Source organism: Sorex araneus, chromosome X, assembly GCF_027595985.1.
Source record: "Sorex araneus isolate mSorAra2 chromosome X, mSorAra2.pri, whole genome shotgun sequence".
In the NCBI taxonomy this organism is placed as follows: domain Eukaryota; kingdom Metazoa; phylum Chordata; class Mammalia; order Eulipotyphla; family Soricidae; genus Sorex; species Sorex araneus.
The window spans coordinates 318,833,444-318,861,194 of NC_073313.1; the positions used below are offsets into that span (position 1 = coordinate 318,833,444).

At 35.3% G+C, this 27,751-nt stretch overlaps 1 protein-coding gene and 1 non-coding gene across 9 annotated transcripts in view; one reads left to right on the plus strand and one right to left on the minus strand.

Moving 5' to 3' along the window:
- CCDC88A (coiled-coil domain containing 88A) overlaps positions 1-27,751 on the minus strand; it is a 140,099-nt gene that overhangs the window by 17,553 nt on the left and 94,795 nt on the right. For 6 of the 8 annotated variants that reach the window (XM_055119705.1, XM_055119704.1, XM_055119702.1 and 3 more), the window contains exons 17-28: positions 26,891-27,029; positions 23,139-23,303; positions 19,985-20,146; positions 18,125-18,402; positions 17,799-17,942; positions 14,463-14,649; positions 10,849-10,994; positions 5,968-6,060; positions 5,358-5,572; positions 1,895-1,978; positions 723-926; positions 74-145 (exon numbers count right to left, since the gene is read on the minus strand). In XM_055119705.1, coding sequence (XP_054975680.1) covers positions 74-145; positions 723-926; positions 1,895-1,978; positions 5,358-5,572; positions 5,968-6,060; positions 10,849-10,994; positions 14,463-14,649; positions 17,799-17,942; positions 18,125-18,402; positions 19,985-20,146; positions 23,139-23,303; positions 26,891-27,029 — 1,889 coding nt within the window. Of the gene's footprint in view, positions 1-73; positions 146-722; positions 927-1,894; positions 1,979-3,196; positions 4,228-5,357; positions 5,573-5,967; positions 6,061-10,848; positions 10,995-14,462; positions 14,650-17,798; positions 17,943-18,124; positions 18,403-19,984; positions 20,147-23,138; positions 23,304-26,890; positions 27,030-27,751 lie in introns of those variants that run through there. The other 2 variants (XM_055119703.1, XM_055119706.1) reach the window with 2 other exon arrangements.
- On the plus strand, positions 19,043-19,104 carry LOC129400571 (U7 small nuclear RNA). The gene has a single exon (XR_008627784.1). It is a non-coding gene; the product is annotated as a U7 small nuclear RNA (small nuclear RNA).

The window sequence follows — 27,751 nt, forward strand, 5'->3', positions numbered from 1 at the left end:
TTAATTTAATGCAAGTCTTAGCATTTCCATTCTTTATATACTATGTTCTATCTAAATAAAGTTTATATCTTACCGTGAACTCTTGATCCCGTACTAGAATCATCACTAATACCTTGTGGACTTATATCTTCAAAAGATGTAGTATCTACATAAAATATTAAAATGAATATAAAGACATTTTTAACAAAGTAACTATAAAATTTTATTTATTCAGAACATGGAAATTCTTTCTCAATCATGTATAATACATGTTGATTCAACATATTTCATAGAATGAACCAGAAACTGGAACCAGAAGGAGCAGAATAACTGATTTAAGTTAACTAGCTTACCGCAAATATCAAAAGCAATGAAATAATTTCCCCTTGTGACCCTACAAAGAGCCTGAGTTGCTCTAAATAATTCTCTCTGAAGTTGTAGTGTTTTAGATGTTTTTTAAATAAGCTTTAACAATCCTTTGTCTTACTCTTGAAATCATTTACTTTTTGTTATTGTTAGCTGAATAGTTGTTTATTATGAAAAAGACCTAGGAATGAATTTAGTCTCTGTATGGATGTCTTTTTTTTTTTCTGGAAGATGTCTTTAATTTGTAAACGATTTGAACATTTCCTTAAACACAGGTTATTTTTACAATTTTTAAAAAGCTGTTGCTGTCTGGGAATATAATAATAATTTCTTTTGCCAACAGTTACACCACAGTGCAAATAGCAGACAGCCTATACCTTTATTATTAACCAACTGCTTGGATCTGAAGCCTGTAGAAGAGTTGACAGTTGAAAAGTTGATGGCTGTAGTAGAGAAGGCCATAGCTCCCAATTCTTTCCTTCTTTTACCAGTTGAAATATCATCAGGAACCTCCAAATTCTCAGTACTACCTGTCCACTGTCCTCCTGCTAGGACCATGGACTGCATCAGGTCATTCATGGCTGGGATGTAAATGAAAGCAAATGAATCAGTATGGGTAATGTATTACTCTTACTTAGATTTTGTATTATAAATGATTGGTCTTTGTGTATGGAAGAATGCAAGTAAACACCAAAAACTACAAATTCAAGGTCGTTAGAATCATGACATGCGTTTGGTTGAATGAAATGAGTAGGCCAAAGGCTGATAAATTTCAGTAAATATATTTATCCCATCTCCACCCTCTTAAAGATAGGAAAAAGGAGTTTTACTCTGTATAACTGCCATGCTTTAGTATAATATAAATAGGACGCTTCATAAGTGGTTTTTGTGATGATAAAAATGGAATGAATAAAAAGGTAAGATGGAGAGCAGTTCTTATACAAGATCATTATTGAACATGGTAACAGAGTCCTTGGTCAGAGCAGGTTATTGAAGAAATTATTCATTTATGAATTAAGTATACCATTCAATAAAAACCTGAAAGAGATGATATCCAAAGTGATTTAATATATTATATAATTACCCATTTAACTTTCAAATAAGAAAAAATCAGAGGACTATTATTTAAATAATGACAAACATTTTCAAAGGTTACAGGCCATTTTATTTATTTATGTATTTAATTTAGTTCATTTAAGGAAATAAATTCCTAAAGCTAAATGTATTTTCCTTAAGTAAATTTCTTTGGGAAAAAAATCTCAGTAACACAAAGTTTGTTGTTTTTTTTTCTGTCAACTTTTAGAAAGCACTGGAAATTTACAAGTATAAGTATGAATAAACATATGTATATATGTATTAGTAAACATAAATATATGCAAATTCAGTGCTAGTTTTGAAAAAGAAATTTCTTCTATTTCCTTGTTTTAGAGAAAAACTGTATTTTGCAAAATTAAGAAAATTGACACAGTCCAGAGAAAGGTTAGTGAAAAATTAGTAATGGAAGCCAGTGTAGTCATCTGAAAGAAGCTGAACTGTCATAAGGTCTTACACATGGAACGACGATAGCAGGCCTTCATTTTGTCTTTATCCTTCGGTCTGTTCCTCAAAAAGGGCAGTCTTTTCAGTGCAACCACTTTAATGTCAGAGCATGAGAAAAAACAGAAACAGAAAAATGAAAGAAAAAAGGGAGAAGAACAGATGGGAGTTAAATGTTGAAATTAAGGACAGAAATGAATGTCTGAGTTTTAGCTATGTATGCTATACTAAAGCTAAATTCTCATGCTGCTGAATGATAATGAAATATGAATTATGTACTACAATACTTTAAAAATACTTGGAGAAGTGCTGAAAACAATGATGAGGAACATATACTTCAAAAGCATGGGCTGTCTATAAACACAGAAACTGCTGATAAGAATTACAGGAAGAACAATTTTACAATTTTGTAAAAGTGTATCTCAAAATTAAGGTTATCAGTGGGTTACAGATTATATATGATAAAAATGTACAAGGTTTTTCAACCCTTGTTTTAACTTTTTAAGTTAAAAGACTTTGTTTTAGAAAAATATAATTTATGAAATTGCATATTCTTCTATTGTATTTTAGTAATATACATGAACAGAAACGAGGGTGTCTCGGTTTCTGAGGCTGTCAGGAGCCATCAGGGCCACTGCAGTGGTGCTGGGGTGAGCCTCCAGGGCATACGCAGCATGCTCAAGGGCCTAAAAAAACTACACCTGGTGATTTCTGGAGGCCATGCAGCACGAGGGATTGAACAAGAGTTGGGTGATTTCGAGGCACTGCCCTAACTACTGTACTACTCTGGGACACTCACTATTTTCTTAGACTTTTAATAAAGAAAACAGGGAATTATTTTTGGTTTAAACTGAACTCTGGTGTATTATATAACAGTACTAGGAAAATATATATTCTTTTGGGCAAAGCTTCCCAAAGCACTTATTATTTGTTTTGTTTTTTTGGGGGGGCCACACCTTGGGGTGCTCAGTGTCTGCTCCAGGCAGGGCTCCAGGGACCATTAGGTGGACTCAAGGTCGGGTCTCAAACCTGGCAGGCAAAGCATGCACACTAGCACTTGAGCTTTTTCCCCCCAACCCCTCAAAAATGTTTATATTAATTTCATATTGCATAAGATTAGTTGAGGGAAAGAAAAAAGTATTTTGACAGTGGCATGCACTAAACTCTAAATAAAGATAAAAGATTAGGAGGCACCCTAAAGCAAGCAAAAATGACAGAAAAATATGTGTATCTATAGTGTTTTTAGATATTTTGAAGATTTTTTTGGGGGGTATACAAAAGGGATTTAGAAAATTTCAAAGGGAGCAAGAAATTGTACAAAAACTGTGCATGAAAATTATGGTTATAATTATAGGAATCATTAACACAAAAATAAAAATGCTCACTAGAGCCACTTATATTAATTTTAGTATGATTTGAATATAAAAATATTGCATCATTTTAGAGACTGCAATTTAGCATCAAGGGAAATAACCTACATAAAGGCTTAAAAGCATTATTTTATACAGACTTAATAATTATTCTCTTTTTCAGGATTTGCTATAATCCTTTTTAAAAAAGAAAGCAAAGCTCTTTTATTTTTCTTTTTGTCTTTGTGCCACCTCCAGCAGTGCTTGTAGCTCTTGGGAGATTATTTGGGCTCCTTGATGCATAGCATGTACCTTTCAAAGCTTTTTTGACAAACTGACATATGAACAGGTAATGGAAAGTCAGCTTCTTAACCAATTTATCTAACTGTTATTATGAGTAGCCATAATTTATTTAAGCTTTCAACTTGGCCTATTTCTTTTCTAGCTTTCAACTTGGCCTATTTCTTTTCTAGCTTGGTAAACACAGCTGTTCTCAATGATTTAAAAGAAATGAACTAAAAACAATGCAGAAATGGACATTTAAGCTAAAACAAAGCTGAGTGGTTGCAGCATGCACATGGTGCCGTGTTTATTTTCCGTTTTCAACTGTTTTCCAAAGGACTGCTTTACTGACTCTCATCGCAAATGGTCAGGATAAAAGTTATTTTGAATTTGCCAGTGATGAAATGTGAGCCCTCATCACTTTGTGAACATATGATTTTTTTTCCCTCTTAAACCAGAAAACTTTACTAAGACGTTTTTAAAAAAACATTAGCATTGTTGAATTTTGTGTTTGTTTTATTTATTTACCGGATTCTGGGCCAAACCCAGTAGTTTAGGCTTTACTCCTTGCTCTGTGCTCAGGGATTATTCCTAGCAGTGCTCAGGGACCCATATTCAGTGTTGGCAATAGAACCAGGATCGGACATGCGTAAACCAAGTGCTTTAAACCTTGTACTGTCTGGTCTTTGTAGGTTTTTTTTTTTTAATTCAAAAACTGAAAATAAATAAAATTGCAAAAAATTATTATTCTTCTGAGCCTAATTCTAGATATTTCATCAAAGAATAAAATAATGACAGACTTCTATTTATAACAAACAAGATGACCACAGAGACTGTTGTGCTTCTCTTGTGTATGCTTTCATATCTGAAATAACTTTTTTATTTTTTTACCTCCAAGCAGATGCTGGGGAAAACCAAGACCAAATCTGACTGCAAAACCAACTCTCCAGCTCCATACCTAGGATTTTTTTTTAATTCTTAATTTGTGTATTTTTTTTTGCCCACATCTATTTGTGCTCAGGGTTTACTCCTGGCTCTACACTCAGGAATTACTCTTATATCTACCCAACTATTTTGTCTTTACAGAAAAATCTCTAATACTTTTTGAAACCTTAAATTATTTCTAAATCATGAACAAAAACTATTCAAGTCCTTACTTCCTTTTTGCTTCAATTCACGTAACTTTCCTTAAATTTGACACCATAGAAATACATAATGGGTTGGGATTGTGGCCCAGAAGTGGCACATTTGCCTTGTAGACATGAAGACATGAGACCTCGATTCGATCCCAGGTACCACACACACACAAAAAGGAATAAGATCTTATTAGAAACAGTTTATTGTTCTACTTAATCTCAAAATATTATAGACAACCACCTATAAATATTTTTTAGTTGCCCTGGTTTATTACCCTGACACAAAAAGTTTAGTTCTATATAAGCAGAGGTATTTCTGGTTCTTCTTTAAATGTCCCTTCCTTACTATTTAATGTTCCTGATAAAATAACGATATCTCTGCATATGATACATCTCTAAATATACAATATAGCAATCATTTGGTTATGCATGAATTATATAATGTCATATGATGTTTAAGAGAAATGCATTCAACAGTCTATCACTCCAAATGACTGTTGAAGGTATTTTTCTTTTCTTTTCTTTTCTTTTTTATTTTTTTGGGTGGTGCCAGGGACTAAATCCATAGGGTCTCACATATGCAAGGCAAGTGCTCAACTGCTGAGCTATATCCAAGGTCCTGTTGAAGTAATATTAAAAAAAAATCTTTAGGAAAGATTCTGAATCAGTAGTAGACAAAACAAATATTTAAAGATATTTAAGCACTCACTGCTGCTTTTCTTGGTTCCCAAATTCTGGCCATCTTCTAAAGAGTTTGAACCTACTGAAGAACTATCCTGACTATCTTGATGAGGTAGTTGAAGAAATCCTTCACCGGAGTCTGAGCGGGTAGGAGTTAATGTTAGAGATTTTTGACGTTCTCGATTAATATCTTTTTTAGATTTTATCAATTTTCTCATTTTCAGAGTAATCCAGTTGCCTCTCCTAATAGAAAATTAAAATTTGTCATCAGTCTAAAAATCCAACACATTGGAAATTTTGGTGTAACTGTTTTACAAAGCAAAGATGAATAAAATTTAGTTAAAAATGCCTTCGAGGGAGAGACTCTCCAAACAATAATAGTGAGTTTTGTTGAAATATTGTATGCAATCAAAATGAAAGTAAAGTGAAATTTATTAGTTACACAGGCGGGGGGGGGGGCTTAGGGTGGGGGGGTTAGGGTGTGAGGGGGCGGGGTGGAGCTATACTGGGATTCTTGGTGGTGGAATATGAGCACTGGTGAAGGGATGGGTATTCGAGCACTGTATAACTGAGATTTAAACCTGAAAACTTTGTAACTTTCCACATGGTGACTCAATAAAAAATTAAAAAAAAAATACCTTCGAGGAGGAGATGGGTCATAAAATTTGTATTGATCCATAATTTTTTCTTCGAGTTTTTCCTTTTGTCGTCTTAATTCATTTAATTTATCACTATAAAAATAAACATCACATTTTAGGACATGATAAGTTATGGATGACAGTAAACGATGTGATTGTGAACTAATCAAAACATGTCAAAATATAGGGCTGGAGCAATGGCACAGAGGGTAGGGTGTTTGCCTTGCACGCAGCCAACCCGGGTTCTATTCTCAGCATCCCATATGGTCCCACAAGCACTGCCAGGAGTAATTCCTGAGTGCATGCACCCAGGAGTAACCAGTAACCCCTGTGCATTGCTGGGTGTGGCCCAAAAAGAAAAAAAAATCTCAAAATAAAACACAGATACCACGACTTACAATTAAGAATTTACTAGGTAAACGAGATACCCCCTCACACCACAGAGACTAGCACACATCCAAAAGAACAAAAGCAACCGCTGTTGGAGAGGATGTGGGGAGAAAGGGACCCTTCTACACTGCTGGTGGGAATGCCGGCTAGTTCAGCCCTTTTGGAAAATAATATGGACGATTCTCAAAAAAACTAGAGGTTGAGCTACCATTTGACCCAGCAATACCACTGCTGGGAATATATCCCAGAAAAGCCAAAAAGTATAGTTGAAATGACATCTGCACTTATATGTTCATCGCAGCACTGTTTACAATAGCCAGAATCTGGAAAAAACCCGAGTGCCCTAGAACAGATGACTGGTTGAAGAAACTCTGGTACATCTATACAATGGAATACTATGCAGCTGTTAGAAAAAATGAGGTCATGACGTTTGCATATAAGTGGATCAGCATGGAAAGTATCATGCTAAGTGAAATTAGTCAGAAAGAGAGAGACAGACATAGAAAGACTGCACTCATCTGTGGAATATAGAATAATAGACTATAAGACTAACACCCAAGAATAGTAGAAATAAGTACCAGGAGGTAGTCTCCATGGCTTGAAGGCTGGTCTCTCATTCTGGGCAACTCAGAGAAGGGAACACCAAGTAAAATGTGGTTGGAGGTCATGTGGGGGGAAGATGATGCGGGCCGAAGATAGACTAGAGACTGAACACAATGGCCACTCAACACCTTTATTGCAAATCACAACACCTAATCAGAGAGAGAGAACAAAAGGGAATACCCTGCCATAGTGGCAGTGTGGGGTGGGGGGAGATGGGACTGGGGAGGGTGAGAGGGATATTGGTTTTACTGGTGGTGGAGAATGGGCACTGGTGAAGGGATGGGTTATCGAACTTTGTATGGGGGAAACATGAGCACAAAAATGTATAAATCTGTAACTGTACCCTCACGTTGACTCACTAATTAAAAATAAACTATTAATTAAAAAAAAGAAAGAGAGAGACAGACATAGAAAGATTGCACTCATCTATGGAATGTAAAATAACAGAGTAGGAGACTAACACCCAAAACTAGTAGAAATAAGTACCAAGAGGTTGGCTCCATGGCTTGGAAGCTGGCCTCACGGGCTGGGAAAAAAGCAGCTCAGATAGAGAAGGGAACATCAAGTAAAATGTGGTTGGAGACCATGCGCGGGAAGAGAGATGCGTGCTGAAAGTAGACTAGAGACTGAACACAATGGCCACTCAATACCCCTATTGCAAACCACAACACCCAATTGGAGAGAGAGAACAAAAGGGAATACCCTGCCACTGAGGCAGGGTGGGGTGGGGGGAGATGGGATTGGGGGTTAGGAGGGATACTGGGTTTATTGGTGGTGGAGAATGGCCACTGGTGGAGAGATGGGTTCTCGAACATTGTATGAAGGAAACACGAGCACGAAAATGTGTAAATCTGTAACTGTACTCTCAAGGTGATTCACTAATTAAAAAAAATAAATTAAAAAAAAGAATTTACTAGGTAATAAAAATGGGATGTTTTCAATGTTTCTCTTTTTCCCCCTTTTTCTTTTCTGGGTGGGGCCACCCCCAGTAGTATTCAGGAGATATGTTTGGCGCTGTACTCAAGTGTCTCCTAATGGGGTTTGGAGGAACACACATGGTGCTGGTTTTAAAACCTGAGTTGGTCTCATGGAAAGCAAAAGCCTTAACCTCTGTACTACTTCTATAGCACCACAATTTTGGGGGCCAGTTCTTGCAGAGTACCAACTGGTGCTGGGAACCAAACAGCAGTCCTCTGAGTCATCTACCCAGTATTTCTTTTTTTCTTTAAATTTATAACTTGCTTTTAAAAAAGGATATAGTAAATAAAGTTTCACTTCTAAAATAACTGAAGAAATCTATTAGATTTTTTTTTCATTTTATAACCTCAGGATAAAGGAATTCTCCATATCTTCTTATAGCTTAGGTAACATTCTGTCAGGACTAAAGAGATACACCAGGAGCTAAGGTGTCTGCTGTGGCTGACTTCAGTTCAAATTCCAGCATTTTATATGATCCCCCAAACACCAACCAGGAGTGATCCCTGAGCACAGAGCTAGGAATAAGCTCTGGCATAGATGTGGCCCAAAATCAAGCATGCAAGCAAACAAAAGAAATTTCTATTAACATTGACTATATCTCATTCTTGTATCTCTAATTTCTTCAAATCATATTTGAACAATGGCTGATTCTGATAATTTGTTTAAGCTAATGACCAAAATGTTAAATAACTTTATTTCCTTTTCTTTTTTAAAAAATTATTTTAATGTAGAAGTACTGCTATTTATTCAGCCACTTCTAGTTCAGAGGGAAGGTTGAATTAAGATAATGGAACTGATGTGTGATTTTATGAAAGAAGATGTTAAAGAACAAAGGTTGACACTAATTCACCTAGAGAAGAAACAAAGAAACAAACAGAAAACAACCTAGAACAAACAAGTCTTTACTCTTTATACCTGTAAAATATCAAGAACCTCTAAATTTTTTAGTACTATCTATTCGCTTACACCTAAATGTGACAGAAGCAGACATTCATCAGAAATGCAAGACATGTTTAAGGATTGATATGTTTAATTTAAATCAAAAACGAGAAGATACTAGTATTTGAAGTCCAACTAAAATCACAAAAACCTCAGAAATGAATTAGTTCCTATGGATCAGAATAATAAGACAGAATAATAAAAATAATAATAATAAGTTCTGGAGAAGCCCTTCACTGCCAGAAAACTTAAATGTCAGAAGCTTTTGATATACTCTCTGTTTCTTAAGATAAAATATCTTTGGGGCTGGAGCGATAGCACAGAGGGTAGGGCGTTTGCCTTGCACTCAGCCGACCCGGGTTCGAATCCCAGCATCCCATATGGTCCCCTGAGCACTGCCAGGAGTAATTCCTGAGTGTAGAACCAGGAGTAACCCCTGTGCATCGCTGGGTGTGACCCAAAAAGAAAAAAAAAGATAAAATATCTTGAATGGCAGAGAGTATAGGTATACATACCCAATAGAATCAGAAGTATAATCCAAAGTGGCCAGATACAAATATGAAATCCTTTTGAAGTTTTGCACTTACCTTAAAATGAAAAGTTCGCACAAACTCATGTTTTTGCTCCATGATATACCTGTTTATTGATATAAAAAGATTCCCCTATCCCAAATTTAAAAAATAAAACTGATGCTTCAGAAAATGTACAGTGCATCCTGGTTCTAATTGTGATCACATACCACTATGTATGGAAGGTACAGACATTATTTTATTTACTGCTTTGAATAATTCAGAAAATAGGAGTTATCGAATAATATAATCTATTTTTAGAGAAAAAGAAACCTATGATCAAACAAATGAAGTAACCTGTATATGATCACCTAGTGATTAGATAAATTAGGAGCTATTGATTTTAATGTTTGTGCTATTTTTATTAAATTATACTGTTTCTCATTGAGTGACCAAGGGGAAAAGAAAATTTGGGTTCATGTGAATCAGAGTGTTGTACAAACTGCTTTAGTCAGATTTTGCCATTTCAACAGAACACATACTCAATGAAGCCCTGTCAATTCTCCCACACTCCTTAATATCTGATCTCAACTAGCAAAGCTTATGAATTATTTTTCAGTAGATTATAATGGTCTTAGTATTTACTACTTACCTCAAAGTTTCAGAACCTCCAACCTATGCTATAAACTGTCATCAGCAGGTTTTATAATTACTGCCAAACCAATTATATTATTCCGCTGCTCAAATTTTTCTTTTTTTTTTTTTCCTTTTTGGGTCACACCCGGCGATGCACAGGGGTTACTCCTGGCTCTGCACTCAGGAATTACTCCTGGCGGTGCTTGGGGAACCATATGGGATGTTGGGGATTGAACCCGGGCTGGCTGCATGCAAGGCAAAAGCCCTACCCTGTGCTATCACTCCAGCCCCTGCTCAAATTTTTCAAAGCTGCTTTGTATAGCATAGAAACACCTCTGAGAAATGGTTCTGGTATGTTTAACCACTTCACTGTTGCTCCTCCTTCTCTTTACCTTTTATACTTTACTTTCATATTTTGCATTTGCTGTTTTCTTTGAGTAGTATACCTCCTTGGGCAAACTCCTTTTGAAACTCTATATGTAAGTTCAGGCATCTTTTAAAAATATTTATAAAGTTGTTTTGCCTCTATCCATTTTATGGCTTCTTGCCCCTATATTTGCTATATTTCTATAGCCAATTTCACATGTATCTATTAAAACAATTAGTTTTATATTCCTAGATCCTTAAGAGCAGTACCCATGTACCCTTATGCTAGTATTTTGGATTATTAGCATAGTAAACCAGAACCTAAGTATTTAAAAGAAACAATGGTTTAAATAATAATGTTGAAAATTAATGAAAGTTAATATTGAGTATTCTCATATACAGAATGAAAATGATAAGATCAGGAGTAATATTTCAGAGTGCAAAATTATTTGGTACCTACATATACTGTCTTTGTTCAACATGAAAAAGGTCCTTGCTTTCCATATTCTGCTCCAACAGTGTTCTATTCTGTAGCATCAATGTCTGAATTTGATCTAGCAGATGTCGATTTTCTTCTTCTAAATTTCCTTTTAGCTGGCTTAGCAACTATTTAAACATAATTTTTAAAACATTAACATTTACCTTCAAATAAATTGCCCAATGCATTAGAAAAATATAAAGTACCACACAAAGCATTAAATATCCTGCTGTTTGAACAATTAGATGTTATTTATTTGGTCAGAACATAAATAATTATTTTTAGTAACAATAGCTAAAGCCCTGGATGTTAATGAATGATACATAAGTATACTCTTAATTCTCAAAAACACTCAGTTTAACATTTAATAATTTATTTAGTTTTCTAAACAGTTCTTTTTCAATATTCTTTATGTTCTACTTGAAAAACTACATTCAAATATCTGGTCTTCTCCTTAAGTAACTCTGGAATGTGTGACAAGTCACTTCTCTGAACTTCAATTACCTCAACTACAAGATGAACATAATAGCTCCCAGCCCCCATGATTGTTGTAAGAATTAAGTAATACGGTATCTAGTGACATGGCTCTGGAACACACAAAGGTATTTTAATATACTTCTTTCTTTCTCCAGTCAATATTTTCAGGGAACTTTAAGATCTGTATAGATATTGTAGGTTGATTAAAGGAATCAAAATATCATGTCAAGGGTTGTTGTTACTAGCTGGTTTTACTGGCAGTTGGGCTGCCAGCGGTGTTACTCTACTTTTTCTCTGATGTCAGCAGAAAACTGGAAGTATGCCTGAGTTAGGCAAGAAGTTCAAGCAGAAGCCAGAAAAATCCAAAATAGTGATTCAAATTACATATTACTGAACCCTAGCATTTGAGGTCTTGAGTTCAGAGATTTTAAAAATTGAAAAAAAAAAAGTTTAAAATTTCCCAAAAGGCACCAGACACAGAATATAATAACATAATACTATGATAATCCTTAAACACAAAACAGACCTAACAATAATCAGTATTCTATATGTTGTTAAAGTGAATATAATTTATATGATGTGATAATTTATTACAAGATAATAATCAGATACCCTCCCCATTACACTATAAATGCTCTTGCACTGTGACTTTTTCTCAGGACAGGGGCCTGAGTCATACCCAGCAATTATTAGGGTCTTCTCCTAGTCATGTGGTGATGGTTGGGTACCACACAGTGCCAGGGACCAAATATGAGGCTCCTGTGCACGAAAAGCATGTGCTCCAACATTCTGAGCTATCTATCTCTCTCCCTGGCTCCAATGTGACTTACTCTTCTCATCAAGATGTGGAACCAACCTGGAAAGAGTACAGTGAGTACAGGCACTTGTGTTGAAGCGCCTGACCCAGGTTTAATTCCTGGCATTCCATATCTCCTGAGAATTTCAAGGACATAAAAATTCCTGAGTGTGGAGCCCGGAGTAAGACCTCAGCACCACTGGGCATGTCCCTTCCATCAAAAAAGAAATGGAAATTATTTGTGCTCTTTTTGAATTTGGAATATCTTTGACCAAAGGAAAGGTGGAATTCATGGCACGACATTAACAGTTTCAAGCAAAAGGCCTCAATTCAGTTTCTCGAAATCCAGAATATACTATGGAACTTCTAGAAGTTTTACCAGGTAGGGATACCCTAGAATAAGGGAATGTCAGCACAGCAGTCAACTACTGATCAAGAACAATCCCTACTGATTAAACAATCTTGATTTGTACATCAATACATGAATCAACATACCTAATTCTGCTATCAACTTCGTGAGCAAAAATGAATATTTATAAGATTACTATTGAGGTTCTATGGTTGTTATAAGGTATTATGTAATCACACAACTGATACAACATACAGGAAAGATTAAATATTTTACATATATAAATAGCTCAATGAATTATCACAAAATAAATAGATGTGAAACCAGCACTTAGATTAAGAAACATTTCATTAGCTGTATACCAGAAATAGTCAGGCTTTGATATCATTATCACCATCCCTTCCTACAAAGATAAATGATGAGTGAGTTTTTTCCACTTCCTCCAAATTATGTTTCAGGACTCACCATGGGGATCAATTCAAGTTGGATAAATTCAAGCTGGAATAATAATAAATCAGTATAAAGTAGGAAGGAAACTAGGGTCCTTTTCCAGTGTTTCCAGAAATACCTTTCAGGGTCATAAAAATAGTTAAAAAAAAAACAACCCACTAGTGATCATTCCAGCATTCACATGGTTCTAGTCCCAGGTTTAACCCATAGCACAGCAGGGACTACTACAAGTGTTCATAACAACATACAACAAAACACTAGTAACCTAGTGTTTTGGATCACTAGGGTGACCCAAAACAACAAAACCAAAAGAAAAAAAAATCAGAAAAGCTTTCCAAAAATCAGTAAGGAAGGAACTTTAATGTGGTATCTTAGCAAAACCCACAACAGCTGGTTGTTTCACTATTCAGATCTCTCTGTCATATTGATCTTAAACAAATCAAGATTCCCATGGACTTAAGGTTATCGCATTAGTCGCTTAGAATGTTCTTTCTCCAAGTTTTTACTTACTAATACACTAAAGTCTTTCAAATCTTTGTTCAATGATAAGTAATTAAAATTTTAGTGTACATTCTCATTTTCCCTGGAAGTTCTCATCTCTCTTTAACCTATTCCATTTTCACTTGCACATGATTTGTAATATTTTCTAGTAGGGGTTCTCAGTCTTTGTCTGGTCATGGCCCTCTTCCAACTTTGTTTCCCCTTGTATATGCCATGTTCTCCTACATATGTGATTCTTACCCTGTGGCCCCATTGGAATATTCTGGGCACACAAGGAGCCATATGTTCTCCCCGGTAAAGAAATACTATTGTTGTATATTATATACTACAGACTGCTTTTCAAAATAGTTATAACAATGCTTTTGTCTCATGAAATCTTTCAGAATCATGCCAGTTTTCATTAATCAATCAAGTCTATTTCTTTTTCACTTAAAGTTAGAAGGGATTCTGACAGCCCAAATGAGTAGAATGCAGAAGAAGTGCTTCAGGACATCGAACATGTGGTCATAAAGGCAGAGACATTTTCTATCTGGATCTATGAAAGTCCAAACCAATAAAAGGGCTGGACAAGTAAAGGATGTCTCCACTGATATGCCAAGAGTAGAACAGCACATTTGATGGGGTGTAACATAGATTCAGCATCTGGTGAATCTTCCACTTGATGGCTCAGATACAAGTAGAAGAGAGAAACTGGCCCTACTATATTTCACCAGAATACAAGTTGCACAAGGAAAGATTTTTCTCTTTTTGGTTCATAGTAAATTCCAGGTGGTTAGAAAACCCTTTTTCTATGAATAATAAATGGCATACTTTTACAATATTCAAATATTTGGCAGATTAAGCAAACAGTAATATATGCTGAAAATTTTCTTATTTGTGAATTTTGGATATTGATGACCAATTCTCCTAAATAAACTTTACTAAACATATCCTGCTACTGTCCATTACACTGTAGCTCTTTAATTTTCAGGCACAACTTGATGACTCATAAAGGAAATAGTGACTATAATTGTTAAAGCTCACCTCACACTGGTTATTCAATTTGGTTGATGTGATATCCAACTGCTGATATTGTTCCTTTAACTTAGAAAATTCAGCTTCTAATCTTGTTTGTTCCAGTTTGGAATTATTTAAAAGACTTTTCAAGTTTTTATGATCTGCTTGTAAAACTTCAGATTCTTTTAGAAGCTGATTATATATATGATTCAACCTGTAATTAAAGTAATAATAGAAAAATTTAGGGTAGAATGGCTTTTATTAAAATTTGTACAATTTGAAAATGGTATTTGTGGCCATGTGACATCTCATACAATTATGCCACTGATATACCAAGAGTAGCACAGCACATTTGATGGGATGTAAGGTAGAAGACAACTGATCTTGACAGAAAAAAATATATATATATGTATTAGCATACAAGACTCAAACTCTAACTGTATGTTAATGATCTCTCATACAGAGGCTTAATGGCTCCAAGATGAGATACAACAATTTTCACACACTTTCCTCTAAGAAAAGCTTTTCAGATAATTTTTAGTCAATTATTCACAAAAAGCAATACCAACAAATTATTTAGTATCTGCCTTTGAAGCAGGCTTGGGTGGTGGTGGTAAAACTCGAAATAATTATGGTGGGAAGGTGTAATGATAGAGGGATTAGTGTTGAAATATTGAATGTAATCAATTATTGTGAACAACTCTTTGAAAATAAAATTTTAAAAAATGGTATATATCACATTCAGACTTGTTAGATGATATGATTCTTTGAAATTAGAAGAAATTTGATTTCCCCTTTCTTTTCCTTTTTGCTGTTATTGCAATGACCAGATATGACACACTTAGTAGTGGTACTTGCACACATTTTAGTTGAAGTGAACACCAGGAGCCGCACAGTGATTGAGATACCAGAAAACTTAGTTGCAGTGTTCATGTATGCTTGGCTGAGCAGCACCAGAGATCCAAAATAGTTGTGCTAACAGGATGACACTAAGCATGTGAGGAAGTACCAGGAATTTAACTTGTTGCTACATACTTATAAAGTAGGCACTCTACCACTGAGCTATTTCTGTGGTAGCTCCATAAAAAATAGTTTTGCCAGTTTCTAAAATTATATGAATCAAAGGTGCTTGCCTTGCATGTGGCCTACCAAGGTTAGATCCTCAGCACCACATATGATCTCCTGAGCACTGCCTGGAGTTACCCCTGAACACTATGAACCAAATACAGCCCAATCCCCCCTCCTCCAAACGGTAAGAATCAATTTCATTCTGTAAAAACACATTTAAAAAAATACTTTTCTGTTGTACTTTTTTTTGGTGCTTTTTGGGTCACACCTGGCGATACACAGGGGTTACTCCTGGCTCTACACTCAAGAATTATTCCTGGCGGTGCTCAGGGGGCCATATGGGATGCTGGGGACCGAACCCGGGTCGGCTGCGTGCAAGGCAAACGCCCTACCCGCTGTGTTATCGCTCCAGCCCCTGTTGTACTTTTCTGTTGGAAACAAATCTTTTAGCACTTAAATATGTGAATGTACAAAGATAGTAATAATATCCTAATAGATATTAAAAGTGTTGGTATGGAGCTGGAGAGACAATACAGTGGGTAGGGTGCTTATCTTGCATGCTATCCCCAGCACCCCACATGATTCCATAAGCCCACGAGGAGTGATCCCTGGACACAGAGCCAAGGAATAAGCCCTACTAAGGACTGCAAGATGTGACAAAAAAACCAAAAATAAAATGAAAGTGTTGGTATGAAAATACTTAAAGCTTAAAGATTAAAAGAGAAAGTAATGAATCAAGCATAAAGAAAATATTGTAAAATTTTACATGAAAATTTAAGAATTTCATTCAAGAAAATAATCAAGGTAGTACAAGATATGATAATACACCAATCTGTTGCTAAATAAGTAATATGTACAGGCTTAAACCAAAAGTTTTAGTTTTTGAGACTTTGTAGCTGTGGTATATCATTCACATTCATGCAATTCATAATTACATTTTTTTTTGTTTTTTAAATGGCAGCATGAGACCATTAGTACCTAAAGCAGTTAAAATAAAAAATTTTAAATAGGCATCAGAAGATGGACCAGTGACTAAAGTACCCTAAAGTACCTGCCTTGTAAGCTTGAGGTCTGTAATTAGGTTCTCCATGCCACCAGCACAAAGAGTATGATCCTGGAAGCTCTGCTCTTTATGTGTGCTAACTCTACCATTTGGGATCCCCAGCAAGCCGAGGAAGGTGTGGCTACACCAGAGTGTGTAGCACTAAAACTAAAGTATCAGACTCTGTAAAACATATGTGTGAGCAGAATGACAGAGTGAGACCCCAGTAAGCTCTGTTGTGTATTCATGTATCACAACATGATATGTAACCAGGGACAAACACTGCGTGAGAGCACTAAACACTGTCGTGTGATCCCCAGTCATCAAGGAAATACACAAAATTAACTAATTAAAAAAATTTTTTAAGTATGAATAGGGAGCTGGGAGATAGTGTAAGTGGCTGGAATGCATAATTTACATTCAGGAGCTCTGGATTCAATCATCTGTACCCAACTGTCCCCTAAGCGCTAAACTGGGAATAGCCTCTGAGGGCCAGATATGGCCCCCAAATAAAGAATATAAATCAAGTAGGAGACTATAACGTTGATAATTTATATAAACTTCAAAAGACAAAAACTGGGACACTGTAAGTCCAGTAAAAAGGAAGAGAGAGAGAGAGAGAGAGCTAAAAAATTGGATCTCATTATATTCTGTATCATAAATATTGCTACATAGAGTAGCTTAAGACTTAGTGTGTACGGACATCAGTCAAGAAGTAGAGGAAGTGACTAGTAAGTAAATGGTCCTGATTTGATCTTGGCATCAGATGGCTTCCTAGCACTATGCGGTATAGTATTGGTGGTCCCTGAGTACTATTAGGTTAGGCACTGATGACACCTAGCATCTCTGGGAGTGGCCCTTATCAAAACCAAAATAATTAGTTGAATAAATTAACTGAAAAACGAGAAAAAAAAGGAGACATAGGTTCTGCCTAGTTACTTTATAATTATTGTATTACTTTGGGAGAATCTACTTATTGCTCTGGGTCTTTAAAAATTCTCATGGGTGGGGAGGGGCTGGAGCAACAGCACAGCGGGTAGGGTATTTGCCTTGCACACAGCCAACCCAGATTCAAATCCCAGCATCCCATATGGTCCCCTGAGCACCGCCAGGAGTAATTCCTGAGTGCAGAACCAGCAGTAACCCCTGTGCATTGCCAGGTGTGAGCCAAAAAGAAAAAAAAATTCTCATAGATGGTATTGCAAATGGGCCATATATACTGGATGCAACACAAAGCTAAAATAAGTTAGTACCTATCATTTTCGCCACAAAGTTTCTTGTATTCTGCAGCTATAGTCTCATGGTTTTTGTTTTCAAGCAGCATCTTCTCCTGTTCTACTTTCAATGTTTTTTCCAAATCATCCAACTGTCCCTTCTGTTTTAGTAACTGATTATACCTAAAAAAAAAAAAAAAAAGGTTACGGTATTTGGTCACAATGTTTCCTTAGGGAAAAAAGTATTTAAAAATGAAGAAAATAAGAAAAACATTAATAGTCTTTTAGTTCTAACACATATAATTTATTCTTTACCCAAATAAAACTGGTTTCAAATTAACAATACTAGAAATATAATGAATTACCGATCTTCAAGGTCTTTATGCTCCACCTCAAGATTTTTGTGTGCCGATTTTAGTGTTCCATGTTTGGCAATAAGAGATTCATACTCTGAAGCTTGCCGCTCATGAAGAAGTTCCAGTTTTTCATGATCTTTGACCAAAGAATCATAGAGCGATTTCAGGTCTTCTCGCTCTTTGATTACAGATTCATTTTCATTTTCTAAGGCCGACTGCTGGATTAGGAGTTGTGCATTCTGGTTCATAAGTGAGGTACTTTGGGAGTTCAGGGTAGAATTTTCGACCTGTAAAGAGTGACAACTGTTATCAGCCCTAAGGAAAAAGAGCTGATTTGTTCCCTTTTAAAAAATAAATTACATTTAGGAAATTAAACAAATCAATCTATGTTCAAAATATATCTAAAAGATTGATTTTAGAGTGCCAAAAAAAAGGCTAGTATTCCATTTTGATTACTGATATGTGTTTTAACACGTCTGATATATATGTTTTAAGATATATATGCATATATTTTGGGTTGAATTATTTTAAATGAAGGTAGTTAACAAGAATTCATTTGTATTATACTCATGAAAAAGTACATAATTTAAAATAATTTATTATTTATATTAGTTTCAAAACAGAAAAACTATTTGTGAAAATAGTTGGAGTGCTCAATTCCCTTATTTGGAACCACAACACCCAAAAGGAAAGAGAGATATCAAATTAGAATGCCCCGCTACAGAGGCAGGGTGGGGTGGGGGGATGGGACTGGGGGGGGTGGGAGGGATATTGGGTTTATGAGTGGTGGAAAATGGACACTGGTAGAGGGATGGGCTCTTAAACATTGCATAAGGGAAAAACAAGCACGAAAATGTGCGAATCTGTAACTATACCTCACTGTGACTCACTAATTAAAAAATAGATAAATTAAAAAAAATTCAGTTGGAGTGTTACAGTTCTTTTAGAATTTGTCTAGCTGGTTTTCTGATTACTATAGGAAAGTCCCATTTAAAAAAACATTCAAATGGAAATATTCTCAAATATAATTGAAGTATCTGAGTTGCCATTTGTATAAGAGTTCTGAAAAAAAAAGACAATTTTTACCTATTTCTTCCTGAGGCACCATAATATTCAACAGTATTTACATTAATAGTTTAATATGGCATTACTACACCACGTCACTGCAACATTAACAACAGTCCTTTACTACTGATTCAGTGAGAAAATGTTATTTTGTTCTTAGAAACAAAAGGTTTTAGAGGTTTTAGAAAATTGTAACTTTCCCTGACCAAAAAGTCTGAAGACAAAAATTCCATGCTATGCTATTCTTAAAAAAAGTACAAATATGATCAGAAATAGTCTGCTGCAACCATACGTTGCAATAGCATTAAAGTCATGATCTTCTACATTATTTTCTATATTATTTTATTATTGATTCGGAGTAGTAAGAATAATAAAGATTAAACTCCTGAAATAAGGAGCACAAAATAAATATAAACAAAATTATCTTTATTTTATATATATTTTTAGAATGCTACTATCTACTAATCATGTTGGGTGGTAAGGTGAGAGAAGGGATCATGGGAAAAATGGTGGAGGGATTTTGAAACAATGGAGGAAATGGTGTAATATTCTGCAACTATATGATAATGACTTCAATACAATTGTAACTTACAATATGTCTATTAAATTTTTTAACTCTGTACTAAGAAAAATTAAAAATAGTTGTAAAGATAATGCAATCTGTAAGTTTGATAACATCAAATAGAAATATATACAATTATTTTTAATTAATCATTAAATTCACTCATTCAGGAACATTTCAGTCATTCTTCAGTTTGCATCATAACTCAAGATTCTTGTAGCATATCCACAAAATATTACAACCTGAAGCTTCGCATTCTGTGTCTGAAGAGTAGTATTCTGTTCCTGTAATGATACTGTTTGCCTCTGCAGTGCAAGAATCTGAGCCTGCAAATTATTGTTCTGTGTTTCCAGTTGCTTCAGTTGAGTTTTCAATGCCTGCTTTTCTGCTTGCAGTGTAGCATTCTTAATAACAACAACAAAAAAACCCACATGTATTGAAATTGAAAACAACAACAAACATTTCTGTTTAACAAATAATGGTGTTATGAATAAGTATTTACTGCTATTACAAGTATTTATTGCTATCATATTACATTATATTTATTGCTATTATACAGGAAAAATATTTTTTTTTTCAGGAAAAAGAAGTACTGTGGCACAAGACATGGCAATATGCTCTATCACTCATTCACACTTCTGGCCAATTTCAACAATTTTAATACTGAAAAAACCCAAAACATTTCCCTATGTCCCAAATTATAAACCAGTATTATTCTAATAAAAAGTAGTAGCACAGAAACTGCAATGTATATTGTGCATATATATCATAACTATTCTATAATGTCCAAAATTTTAAACATTGCATTTCAAATATAATTACTAATACTAGAAACTAGAATGAGTTGATCAACTATATGGTTTTTAATTTTGCTCAAAGTGCCCAAAGTACTCAATAGAAATGGGATGATGTCTAGTCAATAGAATGCGTCTTTCTAACCGCTCAAAGGCAAAGACCAACTGACCAAGCAAGTCAGCTTGGGGAAAAATGTACCTGGAGTAGTGAGAAAGGAAGAGAACACCATCCTAGTAGAAAGATCAGCTGAATTAATACTGGCTATCATGAAGGTGACAGATGTCACAGCCAGACTGTCCTTACATTCTCCTAACACCTTTAAACATGAAAATTAAATGACTTTCCCCTATCATTTTAATTAAAATTAAAATGTTGGTAATACCCAATGATGATCTGTAAAAAAAAAAAGATCATCTAATCTACTACAATCTACGCAATATGACTAAAACCTGGTGTGATTTTGTAAACCTAAAACTATCAATTAAAATCAAATATACACAAAAACTCTTTATTAGATTATGATCTAGAAGTTCCATGTCATAAATTTACCACCTGTTAGCTTATTTATGGATTTTCATTGTGTCCAAATCTGAAAATAACCTAAATGTTACCTGATATTTAGTTTACTTAAGTATGGTAATATCTACAATGTAGAATGTTATATATTCAATAAACAAAATGAGAGATGGTTATCACCTAAAATAGTGTCTAAAATAATTTTTAAATGTACATACAAAAACTGTATAGTAAAATCAACAATATATATTAAAAATATACACAGATAAATCAATTTTATAAGGTAATAAACTTTATGGTGATTATATCTAAATGAAAAGGAATCAATAGTGAATAGTAGTTTTTGGTTGTTTAATATATTAAAGGTTTTAAGATGATAGATTTAAAATTTTACTTTAAAATGCTAATAGCAGACCACGAAGTTAGTGTAAGTGGCAGAACACATGTCTAGCACGTGCCAAGGCCCTGAGTTCTCTTCCAGCACCACATGGCCCCCTGAGCACCATGCTGGACATAACCCCAGAGGCCCTCCAAGCACCACTGCATGGACCAAGCTCTGCTAGGACTAAGAACAGAGTTCCAGCACATCTGGTTGTGGCCCAATTACATATATTAAAAAAATACTAAACACACTCATTTTACTTTTTAATAAGAAAGTTCCTCAAGCTCATCCAACTTTGGATAAGTTTTTGCTGAATTCCTTCTATTTCTGTTTACTATAAGAAACACAGGGTGGGGAGTTTGGGCTACACCTGGCAGTACTCAGGGCTTACTTTTGACGGGACTCAGAAGACTATATGCAGTGCCAAGGATTAGATCCTGGGTCAGTTGCATGCAAGTCAAGTGCCCTGATCGCTGTACTCTCTGGTCCTACTGTGACATACACTCAGCCATATTCCAAGTGTCTGCTATCTATCAGACAAGTTCTCTTTATAAAGGCACAATAAACGAGACAAGCAATATCTGCTTTTAAATAGTTTTACTTTTCAGTATTTTATTCAGTATAAATTGAAAAATACTATGAATAAACTGAATAAAGCAGACTGTGATGATGAATGGCTTAGAATACAGACAGTTTAATGTGACAGACTTGAGATAGCAAACCTGAATGCTGAGGAAAGTCAGTGATTTGTTCAGGTAACAAGGGAAACAGAAAAAAAGCCAATATGATTTTACTCATTATTTGCTGGTGTTTTGTATTTTCCAGACATTAACTGATATTATCCCCAAATTAATATACATGAGATGGCTGAAGTGGCAGAGTATTACATAAAGTCAGAGATCCTAGAAGAACAGTGTCATCAGGAGGGATATTATGGGACATAGTAAACAATCTGTCTTTTATTACAATTGAAATGAGAAGCAACTGAAGATTTTATAAAGGTAAGTGACATGATCTGGATAATGTCTTAACATGTAGCACTGTCATCCTATTGTTCATCGATTTGCTCGAGCAGGCACCAGTAATGTCTCCATTATGAGACTTGTTACTGTTTTTGGCATATCAAATATGCCACGGGTAGCTTGCCAGGCTCTGCCGTGCAGGCGGGATACTCTGGGTAGCTTGTCGGGCTCTCCAAGAGGGACAAAGGAATTGAACCCGGGTCGGCCACATGCAAGGCAAACGCCCTCCCTGCTGTGCTATCGCTCCAGTCCATCTTAAAATGTAATTTGTAAAAAACAAAATAAGAAAAAATAATGAGCACTACATTGAGAAAAAATTAGATAGTGCCAGGAAAGGAAAAGAAAGACCAGTACCAAGATATTCTAAAGGCCAGAGAGATAGTACAGTACATTGGGTAAAGCACTTGACTTGCATGAGGCTTACTTGGGTTCAATCACTAGTACTAAATATCGTCTTTTGTGTATGCCAGGAGTTATCCCTGAGCACACACTCTGAACAGAGCCGGTTGTGGCCCCCGATGCCCCCCTCCAAAAAATAAGATGCAATATTTACTGTGGTATGTGGAATGAAGGTAAAGGTTGGAGTGGGGATCAGAGACTTGGCAGGGCACTCCCAAGGTTCCCTCAAGAGACCATGCTGATTCAGGATGCTGATTAAAAAAAATTTTTTTAAATACTTACATTTCTTTCTACTTCAATTAATCTGTCTTTAACTTTCAAAAGTTCTCTGGTTGTTTCCTGACTTTCTCGCTCCCATTTGTTATCTTCACCAGATGTTGGAGGAGAGCTCTGCACCGTTCTTTCCTCATCTTGTCTCTGTTTCAGAGCTTCATAATTCTTTTTCACCTAAAATTTTATTTAAAGTATTTTACTGGGAGAAAACTAATATATATAATGAAAATAAAAGATAAGGTTATAACATACATTACATAAATCAAAAGGTTCAAATATACAATAAAATCTGTATATTAATAAATTCAGGGTCATTTATAAATTTTTAATTAATAAATTTCAGGGTCATGACCCTGAAAGAGCCTCCAATGCGGCATCATTCTGAAGGCCGAGAAGAGAGAGGCTTCTAAAATCTCAGGGATAGGATGAATGTAGAGGTTACTGAGACCGCTTGAGCCACTCGACGATCAATGGGATTTCGTGATTTGTGATTCGTGATATTAATAAATAAGAAAATTTAGAAGAAATGGACAAATATTTAGATTTGCACTTAGATTCTAAGACTGAACTAAGAGAAAATGAAAAACCTTAAAGAACAATCACAAGCAAGAAAATTAAGAAAGCAATAAAACAGCTCCCCCCAAACTAGCTGAGTACCAGATAGTTTCACTACTGAGTTCAACAAAACTTTTAAAATGACCTAATACCTACTCTTAAGTTCTTAAGAAAAACTAAACAAAAGGGTATGTATCTCCAAATACATTCTATAAAGTAAAAATTACCCTGATACCAAAAGCATGCAAAAGAGACATGACAAAAAATTAAACTTAAGACCACATATAGCTCTGACAGAGACAAAAATTCTCAATAAATTCTTATCAAACAAAATTCAATGATACATTAAATGAATCACATATAACATAACCTAGCATAAAATTATGTGCTTTATTCCAGAAATCAAAGAATAGTTTAATACCAGCAATTAAATTAAAGCAATATACAAATCCAACAAAAAGGATTTTAAAAACCACAATTGCATCATTAGATGAAAAGACAGCATTTGAAAAGACTGGACATGTATTTGTGATTAAAAATGCTTTATAAAACTGAGACTGAGTGTGAAAAACTATGCATGCTGAAGGGTGTGTGCATTCATGGGCTCTCCGGGCGGCTCTGTCTCACTGCCCGTGTTCGGTGCTCTGGAACCGCTGTGTATGGGCTGGATCGGGACGGGTGTTGGCCAAGGTCAGGCGAAGGAAGAACGAGGACCAAACTGGTTGCTGATTAGTTACCATTTATTCAATCTTCCATTTTTCTCATCTCCCGCACTCCTAGCTCTGTCCTCTCTCTGGATCTATCTCAGCCCCTCCTTCACTAGTCTCTCCCCCTATTTGTCTCTCCCACCTTGCCCTCTAGGCTACACAGTCAAGTAGCAAAATCAACATTTAAGAAAGCCCTTCCTGAGGGCCAAGCATTCCTTCCTGACTGCCAGCAGGTAAAATACCTCTTAAGGTTTTCTCCTTTCCTTAGTCCAAGAACTTATTCACATCTTTATACTAGTTATTTTTGTATGGACATAGAAAGAGATACATTGAGGCTTGCAAGGCAGCTCTCCTGGCAACATCTTGCCACAGACTCAGACTACAGCACTCAGGCCAGATTAATCATTCCTAACCCTAGCAGGGTCCAAATCTAGTTATCACTGTTTGGATCATGACAGCATTTGTCCGTGACCAAGCTCTTAACTTACAGTTAAGCATTAGCCACTTTGGCCAGGCCCATCTCGATTCCAGGGTAACATACAACTCACCGCTTGCTCTGGGTCCATCCTGTCCCTCATCGGGACCTTGCTTTTGGGGGTGCTAGGAAGTAAGGGCAGCTGAGGCTTAGATTAGAACAGATGCCCAGGAGGAAAATATCATGTAGAGTCAAATGACTCCCAGGTTACAAAAGCATAGCATTTGCTAAGTCTTCCTCTTCCTGTGTCCATACAAAAGGACATGGCTCTGAATAAACTATACAAAGGACTCAAGGAAAAGAGAAAACCAATATATACAAGTCAACAGAACACTAAGAAAGAAGCTACAAATAAACACAGAGGAATGGGAGCACTGTGATGGGAGTAACCCAATGAACCTAAACTACCTGAGGCTATGTTATCCTACAACTGAGGAAATACTTTTAAAAATAATAAGGTTCATTATAACAAACCCCAAAATTACACATATTCAATGGCAAATAACTGAAAATTTATCCTCTAAGATTATGCAGAAGAAAATGTTCCCTACAATCGTCACTATTACTCAGCACAGTATTAGAAATCCTTAACAGAACAATCAAGCAAGAAATAGAAATGAAAGGAATTAAAACTAGAAAATAAACTATCCTACTTACAGATGATATTATAATATACATAGAAAATCCTAAAATCCCCACCGAAAATAGAAGCACTTGACTATAAAGAGGCAGACTATAAAACCAATACACAGGAATATGTCGCATTATTTTATACAAATATTGAGCTAGTAGGTAAAAATCAATAAAACTATGCCATTTACAATGGCTTCAAAAAGAACTAAGTACCTAAGAATAAATTTAGCAAGAAGTAAAATATAGTATCTGTACAATAAAAACTGCTAAGACATTAAGAGAAATAAAACATGACACACATATAGATAAAAACATAGCACAAATCTTTAATTAATTAATTAAATATTGTTAACTGGAACAATTGACATTACTGCGATGACCAAGGGCCATACAGACAGCTCAGCAGTTTGCACTATATTCCTAGTGTATGTACCTGAGTTTGAACTCTGGCACCTTATGGCCCCCTGAGTACCCCTGAATCACCAATCAGAGCAGCACCTTCCACTGGGTCTGAGCACTGAACCATCTCTTATGGTAGGCAGAAGGTAGCCTCGAGTGATTCCATGTTCCTGAACATTGCTTTGGAGGAATCTCCCTGCCATCAAAGACCACCATACCCAAACAATGTACATATTCAATACAATTCCTACCAACATTTTAATAACATAAACATGAGAGGTTCCATGTTCCCAGATTACAGAGCTATAGTAAATTTAAAAAATCTGGTATTTTAAATAAAAGTAGAAATACCTATCATTGCACTAGAATTGAGAGTGCATAAATAAATCCAAACACATCTGGGAACACACATGACAAAGGGTGAAGTACATAAAGATGGGAAAGAAAACTACTCAAGAAGTAGAATAAGAAAACTCAGTATACTGGTGAAGGGACGGGTATTGGAAAATTGTATACTGAAACTCAATCATGAACAATTTTGTAACAGTGAATTTCACAGTAATTGAATTTAAAACATTTGAATAAAACTTAGTTAATTAAAAAAAGAAAACTTGGCATCAACTTGCAAAAGACTGAAACTATCTTACACTATCTACAAAAATTAATTCAAATGGATTGAAACTTAGATCTAGACCAGATATCATAAATATTCATAGAAATAGGCAAGATTTCAGTGATGTTTTTAAGAATTCAACATCAACAGTAAGGGAATTAAAAACAAACAATTGGAGCCGAAATGAGTTTTGATAGTTAAATGTATGCCTTGCATGCATGAGACGTGAGTTTGATAGAAGGAACTTCAAACAACAAATTAAAAAAATCAGTTGAGTCTACATCAAACTAAAAAACTTCTGCAAAGCAAAAAGAAAATCTTTAGTAAAACAAAAAGATGACCTATGGAATGGGAGAAAATATTTGCTTATCATACTTACTGTTTTAAGTTCCTGGCGTAATTGCTGGTTATAATTTGTGGATTCTTCTAATCGAGCTTCTAAGGCAGCAATTTTTTCTTCTTTTATTTCAAGGGATTTCTTTAGAGTAGATTCTAGTTTTGATTCCAAAAGTTTGTATCTATTATTTAAGTAAAAAATATATTTGATTTCTGGGCATAAGAAAATGATTTTTAAGAGAATGTCATATATGCAATACTTATTTCTTAAGAGACAAATTTTTCTGCTCAAACTTAAACACCCAGACTTTAAACTATCCCTGTTCATGAAACAACATAAAATCATCAATCAAATTGGGTCCCAAATTAAAGCCTTTATTGTCAAAAGCAAAACTTAATGCTTAATAAAGAGAAATATGTCTCAAAAATTTCATTAAACTATGGAGAGAGGAAGTAGTTGGATTTGTTACACTATTAAGCAGTTATATAAAAAGTAAAGTTATAATATATATTACATATAAATTCCAGACTAGATAGTTCTCAATTTTTGAGAATAAAAATCAGAATCAACAGAAAGAAGAATGGGGAAGGGGAGGAAGAAGACAAACACCAGCAATAGCAGCAACAGTGAGAAGAAGAACCAGTAACAGCATTAACAGCAGTGAGAAAAAAAGGAAGATGAAGAATCAGCTGGACAAAGATGAAGAATGAGCAGGTATGAGGAGGAGGAAGAGGAAGGGGAGGAGGGGGAGGAGAAGGGGGCAAGAAGAGGAGGGAGAGGAGTGGGTTGAGGAGGAGAAGGAGGAGGAATTGGAGGAGGAGGAGAAGGAGGAGGGAAAAAAAGAAAAACAGGAAGAAAAAGCAGACTACATATTTCTTGATGGCAATACTAATAACCACATTC